The sequence below is a fragment of the Fringilla coelebs genome (assembly GCF_963513975.1).
Source record: "Fringilla coelebs genome assembly, chromosome: 12".
Classification (NCBI taxonomy): domain Eukaryota; kingdom Metazoa; phylum Chordata; class Aves; order Passeriformes; family Fringillidae; genus Fringilla; species Fringilla coelebs.
The window spans coordinates 4,887,427-4,906,015 of record NC_140038.1 but is presented as its reverse complement, the minus strand read 5'-3'; the positions used below and the strand labels follow the sequence as shown (position 1 = coordinate 4,906,015).

The following is an 18,589-nucleotide window of genomic DNA, read 5'->3' as shown; positions in this document are numbered from 1 at the left end:
TATTTATAGATATATTTAAAAAAAGCAATAGTCCTTTGGTCCCTAAACTCTAAGGAATGATATGACTCTGAAACAAGTAATCCTATGTCCCTGTGCCAGTGACAAGCAGGGGAAGCGCGTGTCCCGCCACCCTGCTCCATGGGATATATATATATATATACTTATTTATATATATCTTCTATAAGTCCAACATACTTTGATCCTTCTTTTTTTTCCCTCTATGCAGGGAAAAAGGAAAATCTTGCCATTTTTCTTTATCATCCAAACAAACATCCTCCAGGTGAAGCGCCCGAGGCTGGTCCCGTCCCACCGGCTTTGGTTTAAGAATCCATTTGGAGCCTCTTTTCCTCGTTTCTCCTGGGAAATCGGTAGCAGCAAATGAGTGCTTTAAAAAAAACCCAAAAAACAAAGGTAGATCGTGGCCCGGCTGCCCGGAGCCATCAGCCTTGCTCCCAGTGAGGGATCCGGTGAGTCCCGGCGAGCGGCCGGCGGCGAATCGCAACCCCGGCACCGCATCGCTCCCCTCCTTCCTTGTCTTCCTCTCATTCCCGTTAAACAACAAACAAGACCAGTTTGGGAAAAAATTCAAAAAGGAAAAGCTACGACCAAAACGCTCTCTTCTTTGCCGTTTTCTCCTTCACCTCCTCCTCTTCCTCCTCGTTTTCCTCCTCCGGGATGTGTTGCAAAGAAAGAGAGTTACGGGTTTGGATACTGCACTTGGGGAAGGGGAAAGTCGTCAGACACTGCGGGACGTCCGACCTGAAACAGAAGGAAAAGGCTGTCAGCCTGCTTCTGGGGGAGGGAGGGAGGTTCCCGCGTCCATTGGGTGGGTGGTGCCAGGCAGAGATCCCTGCACACGCTCGGATGTAATGCGGGGACAGGGGGATGCTCCACGACTGCCACGTCCCCCAGGGCCAGGCCCCTCACCTCTCCGCAGGCTGAGCTGGGGTCAGTAGGGTCTGTTGGCGTCTTTCGGCCGCTTTAGCTGCACTTTTAGCCTCTTCATGCCGATCTGGAAGCCATTCATGGCCTGAATGGCTGCCTGAGCACTCGTCGGATTGTCAAAACTGACGAAACCTGGCGGGGAGGGGACACAGGGGCTTGTCACCACACACATCACAGGCAGCTGCCTCGCCTCAACCCGGGCACTGAAATCCCGTGGGATGCTCCTGGTTTGGGAGTGCTGGGAGAGGGGGTCCTTGGGGAACATCATAGCCCCAGATTGCAGGGGACTGGGTGACAGGTGATGGCACCTGCAGGGACACTGAGCTGACAAGGCTGTGGGGACAGCAGCATAAGAGGGTCCACAGGACACTGGAGTTGTCTGCAGGGACACTATGGGATGGGATTTGTGGGATCACTGGGGTGACAGGGTCTGTTAAAGTGATAGGGGCTGCAGGGACACTGAGGTGATGGGGTCTGTGGGGACACCAAGGTCTGCAGGTATGTGGGGATAGCAGGGTGATGGGGTTTGTGGGGACACCAGGATGGGATGTGTGGGCTCAGGGGACACCTGTAGGCCAGGTCTGCAGAGACCCTGAGATGATAGGGCTTCCAAAGACACCACAGTGAGAGTCTAGGGGGACACTGAGGTCTGTGAGAGGGAGATAAAGATCCCTGAGCTGGGGACATAGGGAGAGTTGGACCCCAAACAAAGGACAGCAGGGAGACACAGACATCTGAAAGACTAGAGAAAGAGAGGTCCCCAGGATGAGATGTTGGAGAGACAGACTCTGAAGCACGGACTTAGGGAGAGTTGGACACCCGAGATAGAGGTGCTCTGCGCTGGGTTGTCCGGAAGAGCCAGACTCCCGAGCTGGGAAGACTGGGGAGAGCCAAACCCTTGAGCTGGGATCTGGGGAGAGACAGACCCCCTGAGCTGGAATATTAGGAGAGCTGGACCTCCAGGTTGGAGACCAGAAAGAATGGGACTCTGGAGCTGGAGACCGGTAAGAGCTGGGATGTCGAGGATCATCAGATATTTAAAATGGGATGCTGAACAGAGCCAGACCCCTGAGTTGAGATGTTGAAGGAGAGTCAGAGCTCCAAGCTGCGATGTTAAGCGTAGCTGGAACCTTGAGCTGGGGACTGGGAAGAGCTGGAGCCCTGAGCTGGGACATGAGGGAGAGCCACACCTTGGGACTTACCAAAGCATTTACTCTGGTTGGTGGCACGGTCCACAAAGACTTTGGCAGAGATGACGTTGCCGAAAGGCAAAAACATCTGCGTGAGCTCCGCGTCCCCGAACTCCTGGGGCAGGTGATAAATAAACAGGTTACAGCCCTCGGGACCTGGGTGACACACAAAGGACAGGACACGTCAGCTACGAGGTGGGGTCACCCTGGGGGGACACCGAGGAGCCACCGGCCCCACATGGGGTGACCCCCACCCCTCACCTTCTCTCTGCTGCTGCGGGATGAGGGGCGCTTGCTGGGGAAAGGCTTGGCTGATGGGAGCGTAGGCAGTGGGATATGCTGCTGGAAGAGAGAAACAAGAAGCTGAGGCCATGGTACCTGCCCCAGCCATGGAGAGGGCTGGGACAGGCGGGTCCCTTGCTGCCACCTGCAATCGAGGGGCCTCTCCTGCCCCAGGGCTGCTGGCTCTGCCTTTCCCACCCCTCCCGACACACCAGGGATGTGGGAACTGCTCTCCCGGAGAAATGCTGGTGATAGCAGTAATAGCCTCAAGGCTGAGGAAAGATGGTACTTTTGGCTGAAAAACCCCAAAGATTTGGGTAAAAAACTTGATTTTCTGCTGCAAATCTAGACGTTGCTGTCTAATTAAATGGCTGCTGGGCTTGACATATTTCCATGGGAGGCTCTGACTTTTCCCTCCACAGCCCATGTCCTTGGCCATCAGACTTAGCCACGTGATGAACATCCAGACTTTTGTTGTCTTGGTGTGGAGGTGGCCTTCTGCCACCTCCCAAATCTTGACCCCTCTTCTCAACACCACTGCCACGGCTCCCCCGTGGAGTATTAAAATTCACTTTGCGCCACCCAAAATTTGCATGGGGGGGCCATGACAGGAGCCAGTGGGATAAGGGGATGGCGCCTTCATCGGCATCGCTGCCCTGGAGCTCCTGCCAGGATTCAGCACCTGCTGCTCCCCTCATGTATCCATGCCCAAACATGCTGCCCCAGTCCAATGTTCAACCCCAGGGTGATGTTCACCTCCCAAAAATAAGGGTGAGGAGCAAAGAGTGGAGAGAGGGAAGGAGTGGGAAGCGAAGTTTGAGACCTGCATAGTGCTGCATGCCGGCGTAGGCCTGCTGGAGGGGGTCTGCCACCGTGGGGCTTTGAGCTGGGAAGAGAAGAGAAAGGAGAAGGAAGATAGAATAAGCCAGAGAAAGCCAGGGATGCATGCATAGCTCCCATGGGAAAGGGCTCCTGACCAAGTGTCGCCATGGAGGGGCAGAGCTGCTCCCTGCCTGAATTCCCTCCTCCCTGCAGTGATGCCACGGGAGCACACGGCGGGTTCATCCAGCGTGTTCCTGGGACGGGGAGCCCCCCCTTGAGTATCCCACATGAGCCAAGCACACCCCCTTAGCCCCGGGGGCTGCGGTGGAGCCCCAGGAGGGCAGTACCTGGGTAGGGGTGGATGCCATTGGTGTAGATGGTCTCGGAGGCGGGCTGCCCGTTGGTCTGGGGCGGCAGCGGGCTGAAGCCGTTCACCCCAATGGGCGTGGCAATGCTGGGCACCGGCGCCGTGCTGATCCCTGGAGGGGTGCTTGTACCTGCAGGAGCACGGCGTCAGGGCCGGCAACACCGCAAGAGCGCCCCCCGAGGGTGTCAAGTGGCAAATGCGGGGGTCCTACCTGAAGAGGGGGTGAGGGGGGCAGCCACCAGCCCGCTGACATTGAAGGCGGCCATTTGTTGCATCTGGGCGGCAGCGATGGCAGCCATGGGGTTGAGGCAGGTGCCCTGGGCGGCCGCCATCAGGGCTGCCTGCTGCTGCATGATCTTTGGGAAACAAGGGGGAAAGGGGACAGAGTGCAGGAGGCAGAGAGAAGGAGAGACAAGGGAGGGCAAATCAGCATCTCTGCTTTGGATGGATTCAGAGGTATAAATGCCACCTGCTGCCAGATCCGGGGATAGGAGTCTTGGTCTTGGTGATTTTGAATATGGGACCACTGAACCCCACAACCACCCTCAGCTGTGGGCAGGAAGCCCTGCATCTGCCCTTAAACAGGGATACACAGCCCTCCCAGGCATTCACACCCCCTGGCACTGGTGCCCCTCCCTACCCACAGGGGTCCCCCAAAGCCCCCGGTCTGCACCAGCTCCTACCGCTTGCGTGTAGGCCCCGTAGGCACCAAACTGGATGGTCATGGGGTTGAAGATGCCCAGCTGCCCCGCCATCTGATGCATCCGCCGCAGGGTCCTCTCCTTATCCGTGTCTGCAAACTTCACCACCAGGCTGGATGAGGCGCCCTGAGGTGGGGGCAAGATGGGGCTGATGGTGGGACCACAGCAATGCCCCAAACTGTGTACCTGCCGTGGGTGTGGCTCGCAGCATCCACAGCAGCCTCAGCCCTGGGGACACTGCCCAGTTTAGCAGCAGCAACCAGTGATCGATGTGAGGTTTAATTATAACCAGTTTTTCTCCCCAGTGGCAGCTCCCTGACCTCTGTTTCCTTTCCCTTTCCTTGTCCACAATTCTGACCTTCAGCGTTAATTAGACTGCCCCTTTCTCTGGCATGGAGAGAACTAGCCCCAAGCTCCCACCTCTGAGGCTCAGCACCTTGGCAAGGAGGAACCTGGGGTGATGTGGCCAACAAATTGCCAGTCTGTAGGATTTTGATGCAATTAGACTGAGTATCAAATTACTGGGTGATTGGATTAAGCAGGCAGCGTGGGGTCAGCCAGGGCAGGGTGTGAGCCTGGCACTTACCGGCATAGTTTGGCTGCCATGCAGGCTGTTGATGGCAGCCTGTGCCTCGGCGTGGCTGCCGTATTTCACAAAGGCACAACCTAAGGGAACAGAGGGAACATGGGACAGGTTGGATTTGGCCATTGTGGGTCCATAGGGTGCCCACCCGGTGCCCCAAAGCCCACCTTTGCTGGCTCCATCAGGCCCTCGGAGGATGGTGCATTCCTCAATCTGGCCAAAGGGCTCAAAGAGGCGGCGGACGTCGTCCTCACTCTGCTGCTTCCCCAGCATGCCCACAAAGAGCTTCCTGTCTTCTAAAAACAAAACCAAACCCATCAGAGAGTGGGAGGTCACTCACAATCTCAACCCCTCACCACAAATGGTGTATGGAGGGGAAGGAGCCAAGTGACATCAGAGGGAGGGAGCAACACCGATCCCACGGAGAAGGTGCCAGGCTTATTATCTCCATCCTACAGAACACTCAGAATGGGAAAACCTCTCCTGTGGGGAAATTGCTGAGGGGTGAGTCCTGGAAGAGCCTTTGCTTTCGGGAGTGGAGCTGGGGCTTTTCCCAGGGATAGGGGGGCTGGCTCCCCCAGCACTGGGGTGGGATGCAGTGGAACAAAGAGAATCCACAAACTGGAGGTGATCACCCTCGTGTGATCGACTCGCAGAACAATCCGCAGCCTCCAGCCATGCCCAGGGGACATCAATAACCCAAACACAAGAGAAGGGATAGTAAATAATGAGAATTTCATGATTATTACCAGCATCTGTCTTGTGCGGCCGCGCGCTCCCACCGCACGCTAATAGCATTTGACAAAGGAAATAAGGTGCCCTGTCAAGAGCGTTGCTGGGGAAATAAATAAATAATGGCAGGAGACGATGAATGCTTAGTCCGTTAACGTACCAGGAAAATTAGTTAAGGGAATAGGGCTCGTGTGTTGTCTAGTTAAACATAAACCACCTCCCAGGGGGAGTGGGCTGGGCAGCCCAGCGTTGCCTCCTGGGTGAGGGGGCTGGAGACGGGAGCCCCAGCTCACTCATCGATTTTTAATCCTTCACCAATTACGCTTGGTAAGTGGGTAATTTATTTGCTGGGTCCCTTTGGGACATGCTGGGACCAGCTCCCGGTGTGTTTAATAACAGGGTTTGGATGGGGTGGGAGCTACCCCGGCCATCCTGCCAAGTGCAGGCGGCCCCATGAGAGCATCCTGCATGTCTGATAGTGCCTACCTGCCCAGCAACACAACAGATGTGGCATTTTGATCCAATTCCTGCCCAAATGATCACCTCAGCTTGGCAATGCCACAGCCTGATGAGTGGCAAATGCTCACAAAGAATTTGGGGGGGTGGTGGTTTGAGAGGGGCTTGGGCCATATACAATCAACTCCTGCCCTGGGGTCCCCACAGGCAGCTCTGGATAGGGAATTGCATTTTTTGGTAAATTAAGGTGGTGAGAGAGAACGGCTGGCTGGTGCTCTGCCCCCCAGGATGTTGGGATGCTTATTGTATGACATCAGGACATTCCCAGGATGACATCAAGATGTTCCCCCCAGATGACCAGACAGGGAGAGAGAAGATGGCATTTGCTCAGCACCCAGGTTTGGAAGCCACCAGCAAAGGCAGATCCTCTCCTGAACTACTCCGCAAACCAACCTTCACACAGCAGCCCTCGTGATGCCACCATGTCCCCCATCCACCCCCAGGCAACCCTGTGCCCCCCTGCCCATGCCAGGCATCTGGAGAATTGAGGACCTACCTCCTCGGCCCTCGCTGTCGGCTGGCTTCACCTGGATGGGGCGGTTCATCTGCAACAGAAGCGAGAGTGGGTGGTCAGTGTGGTAGCCCCTGAACCTTTTCCATGGGGAGTAGCAGGATTTGGCCAATGACTGGCAGTGGGAGCTGGGAAAAAGGGGAGGGACCTGCATGAACAGATTTGGGGCTTGTGGCCACAGAGACCCGAGGATGCCATGTGCAAAGGGGAATGCTCCGGCCCTGGCTATGGGCACCCAGTGCTGCAGGCGCCCGCGGGGCTGCCAGTGCCAGGCTTGGCCGCCTGCCTGCTTTCCTCGACTGCAAAGGACTGCAGAGGCAACAGTAGCACCCCGCCAGCCCCTGCCCCTCTGGCACCATTGCCCTCCTTTTCCCAAACCTCACCCAAATTTGGCCTCCTCCTTGTCACCGCCATGCGCACCCACGAGCGTGACACCCGTGTGCAGCAGGATACACTGGGCTGGCAGGCACATCCTTGGCCTGCTGCCCCATGGAGCCATTCCTCCTCCTCTCTCCCCCTCCTTTTTCCCCTCTTTTAGCCGAAAAATGCTACAATTATGGCCGTTTCCATGGCAACAAGCGTGCTTCCCCCGCGATGCTGCGGAGCCCGAGCCATGTGCTCGATGGGGTCGCCACGGCAACAGCGAGATGTCACACATGACGGCGCGGGGGTGCGCACACGAACACGCCCTGAGCGCACACGGGCACAGTCGCCCCCATGTGTGTGCGCACCCCCATCCCAGGTGCCCCCTGCTGCACCACTAGTAGGGGTCCCTAAATTTTGGGGATGGGTGGGGGCAGAGACAGTCCCCCCCACATGAGGGTGAGGAAGAGGATGGGTAAGAGAGAAAAGGAGGGAGGTTTCCACAGCAACCGCCTCGTCTCCAGGGAAACGTGGAGAGAAATGTCAGCGCAGAGCTGGGGATGGTCCAGGGAAAGGATTGAGTCCCCAGGAGTCATGGGATGGCACAGAGAGGCACCGAGGGACACCTCACAGTGTCACCCATTATGTCACCAGTCCCCCAAACACCCACCTTGTGTAGGGGCAGGATTTGGCTCACCCCAAACTCCGGAAGCTGTGACAGCACCAAGACCCTAAACCCAGAACCCCACTGTCCCTCACATCCCTGCCAGAGCCGGGAGGAGGGAACCCCATTTTAGGGGGGGCTGCCCCCCTCCACTGACCCACCAGCCCCATTTAGCAGCGTGATGGCCTTTGATGGAATAAATTTCCCATGCCCGCTGCTGTATGCTTAATGTAATAAACCCAGTGAGGATGATTTAGAATAACATTTACGGAGCCGCAGAGTGTCATTTTGATGTGTCTCCCGTCTCCGCTTGCCGGTTATTAAACTGTATTGATTCCCCGCGAGCGGCTGATGTTTATAAATGTCAGGCCTCAGGGACCAGCTAACCTACCCCAGGGCTGCCACACCACACCAAGGAGAAATTGTCTTGGCCTCTAGACACCCCCAGAAGGGGGTTTTGGCACCCTTGACCACACAACCTGCCCACCACAGGGTGCTCGACGACCCCCTGTGGCACCCAGACCTCCTGAAGTCCCCACAGCACCCCTGCACTGTGTCAACACAGCCCTCTATCCATCCTCCCACACTAAACAGCCACCTAGGCATCTCCCCCAGCCCCTGACACCTACCTGCCCACCCTGCAACACCCATCCGTCCTGGACACCCACACAATCACCCACACACCCATCTTCCCCCGGATTCATCCAGCCATACTCCAACACCATTCCCATAGCATCCATCCATCCCCATATAATTCATCCATATCCCCATCCTCATAACACCCATCCTCACAACACCCATTTGCTCCCATAGCATCCATCTATATCACCAACACCCATCCATCCACCCCCAAATACCTGCCCATCCCCATTGCAGCCATCCATATCCCCAAAATCCACTTCCATACACCCATCCATTCCCATAGCATCTATCTATATTGCCAAGATCCTCTGTCCATCCCCCCAACACCCATCCATATCCCCAACACCCATTCATCCCTGTACCACCCTTCCATCTGCCCATCCATCTTCCATCTTGCCACCACCCACCTTTCCACTCCCACAGCATCCGTCCATCCATCCGTCCATCCATCCATGGATGCATCCATCTCCCACACCCCAAGGACATAGTGACGCCCTGCTTGGGGTGTTCCAGCACCAACCATCATCAGCAGTTCACAAAGCCCCAGCTACCCCGTGGCCAAACCACTAGTCTTCCACAGCACAGGGGGTCACCAGTGGCTGCTAAACCACCTCCTGACTGCTCAGGCACTGTCCCCCACCCAAATTTGGAGCCCCTCAAGAACTTGGGCACCAGGGAGAGCCAGCCCACAGAATCACTGCCAGGGGATGTGCCCAGTGGGACAGGGTAATTTCTGGCCTTTGTTCCTTCCTTGGCATCACACTCCTCCTCCTTGTCCTCACAACCAACAGCCAGAGGATCCAGCAGGCCACCATGCACCCAAATGAGATGGAAGTGGCAGGTGACACTGGAACAGCAAGTGCCTGTGGGAGCCTGGTGTCCGTGCCACCCCAGGGAGATAGGAACCGAGGTACTGGAAGTCACTCCTCACGGGAATACCTTGACAGAGCCCTGGGGGTAACCCACAGCCAGGCCACACAGCCAACCTGGGGACAGCCACACCACTGCACAATCCTGCACGTGTATGACCACCCTGGCACACCCTGCATACGCCCACACACCTCTGAACACAACCACAGACCCAGCACACCCCGAGCACAGCCACCCCCAATCCCCCTGGCACAGCCGCACACCTCGGAAGCCGCACACGTGTGCCCACGCAGCGCTGCGCACACTGCACGTCTGTCCCAGCACCACTGCGCACCCACGTGTGCCCATGCACCACTGCACACAGCCCCACCGGCACCTGGACACCCCAGTCCGCATGCCATGCATCCCACAGAACCCTCCCTGCTGCCATGGATCACACACAGCCATGGATCACAGGCACCCTGGGATGCACAGCCAGCACTGGGGATACAATGCCCCTTGCCTCAGTTTCCCCGTTGTAGCAGCAGGACCCATAGTGGGACTCCCAGGAGCCCTGGGGGGAGCCCTCTGTGGGCACACAGACAGCTTGGGTGGGCTCATGGCACCCCCAGCAACACCCACATCCCATCCCCATGGCCACCGTGCACACCTGAGCCCAGCACAACACCTGCACCCCCTGTCACACCCGCTGTGCCCACACACTCTCACTGCTGCCCATGTGCACCCACACCCTGTCACCATCACTGGGGGCAAAGACACCCTAAGCTCCTCTTCCCACACACGCAGACACCCACGTGCTTGCACACCCACCTGGCACACACCCAGGAGTCAAAGCTGCACCCCTGCCAACACACAAACCCCTCCCCACACCGCCTGTGGGTGCAACACCCCTTGAGCGCTGCCCCTTGCACACCTGCACTATACACACACACACACACACACACAAACCTGCGGAGGAAAAATACACCCTCCAGCCAACACACACACCAAACCCATCCCTGGGGGCAGATACACCTCCTCACCATCATCCTCCATCCCTGCCTGCAAACACTCCACCCCCCCCCAGCATTGCTGGGTGCCAGAACACCCTCCTCACTGACACCCACACCACACACAGCCTCCATGGGTCCAGATACATCACCAACACCCCTCTGCCGACACCCCTTTCCCTGGGCGCAGATACACCCTCTCAGCCACACACACAGCCCCCATCCCTGAGTGCAAATACACCCTCATCACTAACAACCACCCTGCCAATACATGCATCCCATCCCTGGGTGCAGATACACCCTGCACAGCAACACTCACACCCCACACCCCATCTGTGGGTGCAGATACATCCCCCCACCGACACTCCTCCAACCCCATTCTTCTGTGCAAATACACCCTCCTCACCAACACCCCTCCATCCCCAACACCCATCCCTGGGAGCAGATACACCCTGTCACCAACACCCCCAATACTCATCGTGCACATACACCCTGCAACACCCACACCCGCCCACCCCATCCCTGGGAGCAGATACGCCTCCCCACCAACACCCCTCCATCCTCATCCCTGTGTGCAGATACACCCTGCAACACACCCACTCACATACCCCAACCCTGTGTGCACATTCACCCTGCTCATCAACACCCCTCCATCCCCATCCCTGTGTGCAGATACACCCTGATCATCAGCACTACTCCATCCCCATTCTATGCTTGAGAGCAGATACACCCCCTCAGCAACACTGCTCCATCCTCATTCCCATCCGTGGGTTCAGATGCACTCCATCACTAACACCCACACTCACACCCACCATCCCTGTGTGCAATTACACCCTGATCACAAACGCTGCTGTATCCCCAGACCATCGCTGGGAGCAGATGCACCCCCTCACCAACACCCCTCCATCCCCAGCCCTGTGTGCAGATACGCCCTGCTCACCATTAACACCCCTCCATGCCCATCCCCAGGAGCAAGGATCCACACCCTCGCCATCAGCCCCGCTTCCGCACAGCATCCCCGGGAGCAGATACACCCCTTCGCCATCACCCACATTCCTCCTAGAGCCCCTCCGGTGCAGCCCCCCCACCCCGGCGCGAGCGGAGGCTGCCGGGCGGTGCCGGGCCGGGCGGAGGCGGCAGCAGACAAAGGCGGGGCCCTACCTCGATGCAGAGGATCTTGGACCCGGCGGGCACCCACAGCACGGGCGGCCGCGGCCCCGGCGCCGGCACCTGCGGCAGCTGCATGGCCGGACCGGCCGGACCGCCGGCTCCACCGAGGAGGTTCGGCTGAGCTCGGCTGCGCTCGGCTCCACCCGAGACGGCTCGGCCGGGCTCGGCTTAGCTCGTCTCAGCTCGGCAAGGCCGTGCTCGGCTGGGCTGGGTTCGGCTCGGCTCGGCTGGGTTCGGTTCGGCTCGGCCGGATTCGGCTGGGCTCGCGCAGCGGCGCGCGGGGGGCGGGGCACAGGGCGGGGCGGCCGCAGCCCCGCCGAGCCGAGCCGGGCCGGGCCAGGCGGGGGGCGGGGCCTCATTGGGGACACGCCCACCACCCCTGGACACGCCCCCGGTCCCCCGACACGCCGGGGGCGGGGCCTGGCTGGGGTTGGGGGGCGAGGGTGGGAACACGGGGGGTGCGCAGGTCCAGGGGGTCAGCAGGTCCAGGGGTGTGAGCACAGGTACAGGGGGTGTGCAGGTACAGGGTATGAGCTGGGACAGGTGTGACCATAGGTAGATGTGTGTGAGCAGGTACAGGGGGTGAGCACAGGTATAGGTGTGTGAGTACACGTACAGGGGATGCGTAGATAACGGGGTGAGCGCAGGTACAGGTGGTATGAGCAGGTACAGGGTATGTGAACACAGGTATAGGTGTGTGAGTACAGGTACAAGGGGTACAAGCCAGTACAGGGGGTGAGCACAGGTAGAGGGGTTGTACATAAATGCACAAGAGTGTGCTTGTGTGCACAAGCAGAGAGGTGCACACAGACACAGAGGTGTGTTCACAGGCACTCATAGGTGTGTAGCCAAGCATACACAAGTGCGTACACATAGGTGTGAGCAAGAACAGAAGGGGTGCTCAGGCACAGACAGGTAAACACACACAGGTGTGAACACACATAGGTGTGAGCACCTGCATGGGCACAGGGGTGCGAGCACAAGCACACAGTCCCCTGCACTGCTGTGTGCACACACACACACAGAGGTGGACAGAGCCGTGAGCCCCCGTGGGGCGTGCACCCGCACGTCCATGTGCACACGCGTGCTCACGCACACACCCCCAATCCCCAGGCGAGGGGCCATGGTAATAGCGATACACACACACGTGTGCTTAATGAGAATCCCCAGGCAGGGCCTGACCCCGGCCTCCTTTAGGCTGCCAAGGTGGGCTGTTAACTCTTGAACATAATGAAGCGTGGCCCCACTGGTGAGAGCACGGCTCAGGAAGCCACATCCCCGCAAACCTCATCCCCCTCTGTCAGCTCCACACACACACAGCAGGGATTGATATTCATGGGCCCCGGCTCTTTCCCCAGCCAACCCGCGGGCCTATTGATTTTTATTTAGGCGAATAATTAAATATTTATTTTCACTTTGTTAAGCTCGGGAGGTCGGAGCCCACAGAAAGCGCAACAGCACGCGGGCGGCTGGAAAATCGATGCCTTGGTTTGCGGCTGTTGGAAGTGGCTCCCGCGCCTCGGGGAGGTGTCACCAGCCCCCGCCCTGGCTCACCCCGATCCCTCGGTGTCACTTAAGGCTTCCATGCCTTGGGCAGGTGTCACCAGGTGCTGCTCCAGCTCAACTGGACCACCTCAGTGTCACTCAATTCTCCCGTGCTTCAGGGAGGTGTCACCAGGCCCTACCCCAAGTGACCGCAACGTCCTGGTGTCACTTACCCCTGGCAGTGTCTTCTGCTCGTGCAGGGCACTCTGTGCCTTCAGTGCGGAGTCGCGGGCGCAGTAGGTGAGAAAGGCACAGCCTGTGGAGACAGGGAGACAGGATCAGTGTCCGGCCTGGTATTGTCACAGCGCCCTGTGCACACAGGGAGCTGGTGGCACAGCTGATACGGCACTGTGGTGTCTCAGCATCTTGGCATCCAGCACAATGATACCCAGCACACCAGCACCCTGGGACTGTGACATCCAGCACCCCAGCACCATGGCACTTGATACCCTGGCATCCAGAACCCTGGCCCTGGGGCATCCAGCATCCCAGCACTCTGGCACCCTGGCATGGTGGCATCCAGAATCCCAGCAACATGGCGTGGTGGCATTCAGCACCTCAGCATCGTGGCATCCAGAATCCCAGCACCCTGACATCCTGGCATTCAGCATTCTGGCACCCTGGCAGTCTATAAACTGGGATCTGGCACCCTGGCATGGCGGCATCCATCACCCCAGCACCACGGCATCCAGCAACAAGCACCCTGATGATCCGGCACCATGGCATCCAGCACCCTGGCACTATGGCATCCAGCAGCTCAGCACCATGGCATCCACCATCCCGTCACACTGCCACCCTGGCCCCACGGCATCCAGCATCCTGGTGCCCTGGTACTCTACACCCAGATGGGCAGGGTCACAGTTCACCCGCAGAACAGGGTAGGAGATGGAGCAGCAGGATGAAGGAAGGAGCCAGGGAGGAGCAGGCAGCACATGGGCAGTGGCACTCTGGCCCCAGCCCGGGGGAAAGCCACAGCCCAAGTCCTCCGAAAGCAGATCTCCAGGTGTCGAGGCTGTGCACTCTCTCTTGCCACCACACTTCTCCCAGCCTAAGCATCCTCCTTGGGATGAGATACATGTGGTGAAGGCACTCCGGCTCCTTCGACATCATGGCGCTTTGGAAATCGGGAATACGCCTGGGGTGAGGTTTTCCCACGCTGACTCACGCTGCCGAGCCACTCGCTCGCAGAGCTGGCAGCAACGAGCGAGCCCTGGGGACAGGGTCCGGTCCTCTTTGCTCTGTCTCTCCTGAAGCATTCCTGGTGCCTGTGCCACCGCTGCACTGCTCCCTCCCTGAGGGCTCCCCCCCAATTTGCTGGGGTCACATCCAAAAGCATCTGAAAGTGATATTAAAACAGCAGCAAAACAGTTTCCCTTCAACAAAGTAAATATTTAATGAATAAAATTGACATTGATGCATTTTTAATATTGGCACAATTAAATCCGCCAGCTGATTAAGTATTAATAACTCTTAATAAGTACAATCAGCGTGCCTGGGAGGAGAGGGAGCATGGCGGCAGGGCGGGGGACGCGGCGGGATGGGGTCCCTCACCCGCCTTGGGGTGCTGGGGACATCTGCCCTCAACGGAGAGCAAGGAGAGATCCCCCTGGATCAATACTCTCCTGCTGCGGGTGGGAAGGGGAGATCAGCACAGCAGCTCGCCTCAGTCCCGGTGCCATTTCCAGTGTTTACCATCTGTAATCATGTTGGCTTCCTGCTCTCCGCTCTTCTTTCTCTCTTTTTTTTCCCTGTTTTTCCTGCAGGCGACAATGTAGACGGTGCCCGGGCATTCTGGAGAAGTTGGGAGGGCTGGCGCAGGAACGGTTCTGCTCTGGAGGCTCGCTGGGAGGGAGGATGCCGTTCAAATTAGAGGAGCGTCCGCAATTAAATCATGCGGCTGGGCCGCAGACGTTGAAGCCCGCGCTGGAGGAAGCGCAGAGGGAGCCTGGAAGGGTGCAAATCCCATTGATTCAGGCACAGAAGCAGCTTCAGAGACACCTGGAGAAATGGTGGAGGCCAAAAGTGCCAAAAATGATAGAGTCCAGGCGGCTGCCCCATAGCCGAAGGGCATCGACGAGGCAGCAACCACAAATGCCAAGTTTTGGCTTCCCAGGAAAGTCCCAGCGAAGGAGGTGCTGGCTGTGGCACGGGGGTTTGGTGACAGCTTGTGGCTCCTGTCTGGGTGACCCCTGGGGTGTGTTGACCCTGCTCTGGTGCTGCACACCACAGCTCTTGGGTGGGGGGTTCCGTGGAGATCTCGGCGGTGCCTGTGCGATCCCCTTGGTGCATCACTGCTTCAAGTGCCCATGCTCCTCATGCTGTGCCACAGGGCCACAGCACCTGGGACACACTGCAGACATGGCACGTCCCCATCCACAGTGGGGGGCCTGTATCCCAGGGGTGCTCCAGCTCCAGGGGTGCACAGAACTCATGTGGCTGTGCTGATGCCAGACAGGTGCCCCCAAGCCAGGCAGATGTTCTTAAATCCACTGCAATGCTCCCTGTGATGCTCTGATCCCAGGGGGGGCCCCAAGCCAGACAGCAGCCCCCTGACCCCTGGTGGGTGCTCCCCTCTTCCTCAGGGGTACCCCGATCTTAGGAGGGGCCATATATCCAAACACTCCATACTGTGGTGTTCCCATCTAAAGGTTTCCTCCAACTTAGGGGTACCTTCACCCCAAATGTTTCTACTCCTTGAGGTGCCCCATACTTATGGGTGTAGCCTCCACATCAAGGGTATGTCCACCTCAGGTGTAACTCAGTTGAGGGGTGCCCCATATTTGGGTACGCCGCCTCAGGGTGCCCCACCTTAGGGGTACCTCCATTTCAAGGCTACATCAACTCACAGGTACTCCCATCTCAGAAGTGCCCCATACCAGTGTCTCTGACCTCAGGCATACTTCCAGATCATGGTGCCCCCTCTCAAAGCATCCCAGCTGTACCTCAGGGTGCTCCACCTCAGGTTATCCCACCTCATGTGTGTCTCCACCTCAGGGATGTCCCACCTTAGAGGTATCCCTGTCTTGGGATGCACCTTCTCAGGATGTTCCGCATGAGGAGTACCCTCATCTCAAGGCATCCCACCTCAGTGGTACCTCAGCCCACACTTAGGTACCAAACCTCAGGTTGTCCCATCTGATGGGGTACCTCATTTCAGGGGTGCCTTCGCCTCAGGGATATCCTACCTCAGGCCATGCCATATCAGGGGTGCCTCACATTGGGTGCCTTTGCCTCAGGGTGTCCCGCTTCAGGGATGTCTTCACCCCACGGGTCCCCCTATATGCCAGGGTGCTCCATCTCAGCTTATCCCACCACAGGGGTACCACAACTGAGGGGTCCCCACCCTCAAAGCATCCCACCTCAGGGTATCCCACCAGAGGGGTATCCCTTTGTCAGCATGATCCATCTCCGGCTGTCCCACTTGAGGGGTACCTCACCTCAGGGGTTTCCCACCTGAGGGACAGGACCCCTCACCTGAGAGGTTCCCCCCGCCTCAGTCTGTCCTGCCTCATGGGTGGCCCATACTTAGGTGCCACATCTCAGTGATGTCCCACCTGAGGGGCCCCCATCTCAGGATACTCCACCTCAGGGTGTCCCACCAGAGCAGTACCTCACTGAGGATCCCCCCCCCCCCACCTCAGGGTGTCCCACCAGAGCAGTACCTCACTGAGGATCCCCCTCACCTCAGGACATTTCACCACAGCAGTATCTCACTAAGGGTCCCCCCATCTCAGAGTGTCCCACTACAGCAGTACCTCACAGAGGGTGCCCCCACCTCAGGGTGTCCCACCACAGCAGTACCTCACCGAGGGTCCCCCCCCACCTCAGGGTGTCCCACCAGAGCAGTACCTCACAGAGGGTCCCCCCACACCTCAGGACATCCCACCAGAGCAGTACCTCACCGAGCATCCCCCCGCACTTCAGGGTGTCCCACCACAGCAGTACCTCACTGAGGGTCCCCCCCACCTCAGGGTGTCCCACCACAGCAGTACCTCACTGAGGATCGCCCCTCTCCTCACGACATCCCACCAGAGCAGTACCTCACAGAAGGTGCCCCCCACCTCAGGATGTCCCACCACAGCAGTACATCACTGAGGCTCCCCCCCACCTCAGGGTGTCCCACCACAGCAGTACCTCACTGAGGATCCCCCCTCTCCTCACGACATCCCACCAGAGCAGTACCTCACTGAGGGTGCCCCCCACCCCAGCGTGTCCCACCTCACCTCAGACAGCCCCCACACCTGGGTGTCCCACGTCAGGGCGTCCCACCCGGGGGGTCCCCCGGCCCGCCGCCCCCGCACCTTTGTGCATGCCGGTGAAGCGATCCTTGAGCACGGTGAGCTCGTAGATGCGGCCGAACTCCTCGAAGAGCGGCTTGAGGTCGCTCTCCTCCAGGTTGCGCGGAATCTGCCCCACGAACAGCTTGATGGCGTCGTGGTCCTTCATGGCGATGGCGCCGGGCGGGCGGCTCAGCCCGTTCACCCGGCCGCTGTTCGCGGTGCTGAACGCCGCCCCCGCCGCCTCGCCCGCCGCCGCCGCCGCCATGGCCCGTTCCGCGCCCCGCCCCGCCCGACCGGCACCGCTCGGCACCGCCCGGCACCGCTCGGCACCACTCGGCACCGCTCGGCTCGCCTCGGCACCGCTCGGCACCGCCCCGCTCGGCACCTCTCGGCTCGGCTCGGCTCGGCCCGCGCCCGCCAGCGGGCCCGTGACGTCAGCCAGACGGCCCCGCCCAGGGGTGCTGTATTAGCATAATGAGGGGGCGATGGCCAATCAGAACAGCGGGGCGGAAAGAGGGGCGGGGCGTGTCCCGGCTCCGCCCACTGCTGCGCCCTGCCGGGCTCACCCCGGACCCCCCCGCCGCACCACCCTCCCGCGTCCATCGCCCCCCCCGTGTCTCCCCATTCGGCCCCCCTCATCCCCATCATCCCCGTCATCCCCATCACCCCTCCCTCAGCCCCCGTCATTACCATCACACAACCCCCGCCCCCCCCCACCACCAGAATCCTTATCACCCCCCATCACCTCCCGACATCCCCATCATCCCTATCATCCCCATTACCCCTATCACCACCATCACCCCCATCACCTCCATCGCCCTCCCCCATCATACCCCTGATGCCCATCACCTCTATCACCCCCCATCATCCCCCATCAGCCCCATCCTCTCCATCACCCCCGGTCTCCCTCCCCATCCCTCCCATCACTTCCTATGACCCCCATCACCCCCTGTCATGCCCCACCACCCCCCATCCCCCTCATATCCCCCCGTGTACCCCCTTTCCCCTCATCCCCCATCACCCCCATGACCACCTATGTCCCTCTCTTTCCCCCGTCTCCCCACGACCCCCATCATCCCCCACCACCTCCATCCTGCCTCCACTCCCTCATCCCCCTTTTGCCCCATCATACCCCTAACCCCAGTCAGGGCTGTCCAAGGAGCAGAGCAGCCTCCCACCTACCCCTCTGCAGCCCTTTAGTAACATCCAGACTTAACCCCTCGCTGTTCCCCACCTCAAAGCAGGGTTTAAACACACAGAAGAGGCACAAAAGGGTCCATTTGAACACTTTGTTGAGTTTTTCGCCTCCATGGACCCCACCCCTGGCTGCCCCAGAACGGGGAGGAGGAGAGTACTTCCCTCCTGCGTCCCGCGTCACCCCGAAAGATCTGTAATTAGACTGAGCAGCTTTAATACC

General features: G+C 59.0%; 1 protein-coding gene across 37 annotated transcripts; it reads right to left on the bottom strand.

Annotated features, from left to right (window-relative positions):
• Positions 1-949: 949 nt before the first annotated feature.
• CELF6 (CUGBP Elav-like family member 6) lies at positions 950-17,437 on the bottom strand (the record flags this gene model as incomplete). 37 transcript variants are annotated; one of them, XM_084213388.1, is made up of 12 exons in its annotated part: positions 950-1,077; positions 2,148-2,291; positions 2,397-2,477; positions 3,241-3,303; positions 3,587-3,736; positions 3,818-3,962; positions 4,290-4,433; positions 4,894-4,973; positions 5,058-5,186; positions 6,635-6,683; positions 13,066-13,148; positions 17,194-17,437. In XM_084213388.1, 12 exons carry the CDS (start codon positions 17,435-17,437, stop codon positions 950-952), a joined length of 1,440 nt encoding a protein of 479 aa, XP_084069514.1. The 37 variants fall into 37 exon arrangements, with proteins under 37 accessions (XP_084069514.1, XP_084069547.1, XP_084069517.1 ...); XM_084213421.1 differs by having other exon boundaries at positions 2,208-2,291; positions 2,397-2,498; positions 6,602-6,683; positions 17,194-17,338; XM_084213391.1 differs by having other exon boundaries at positions 2,208-2,291; positions 6,602-6,683; positions 17,194-17,338.
• Between the last annotated feature and the right edge of the window lie 1,152 nt (positions 17,438-18,589).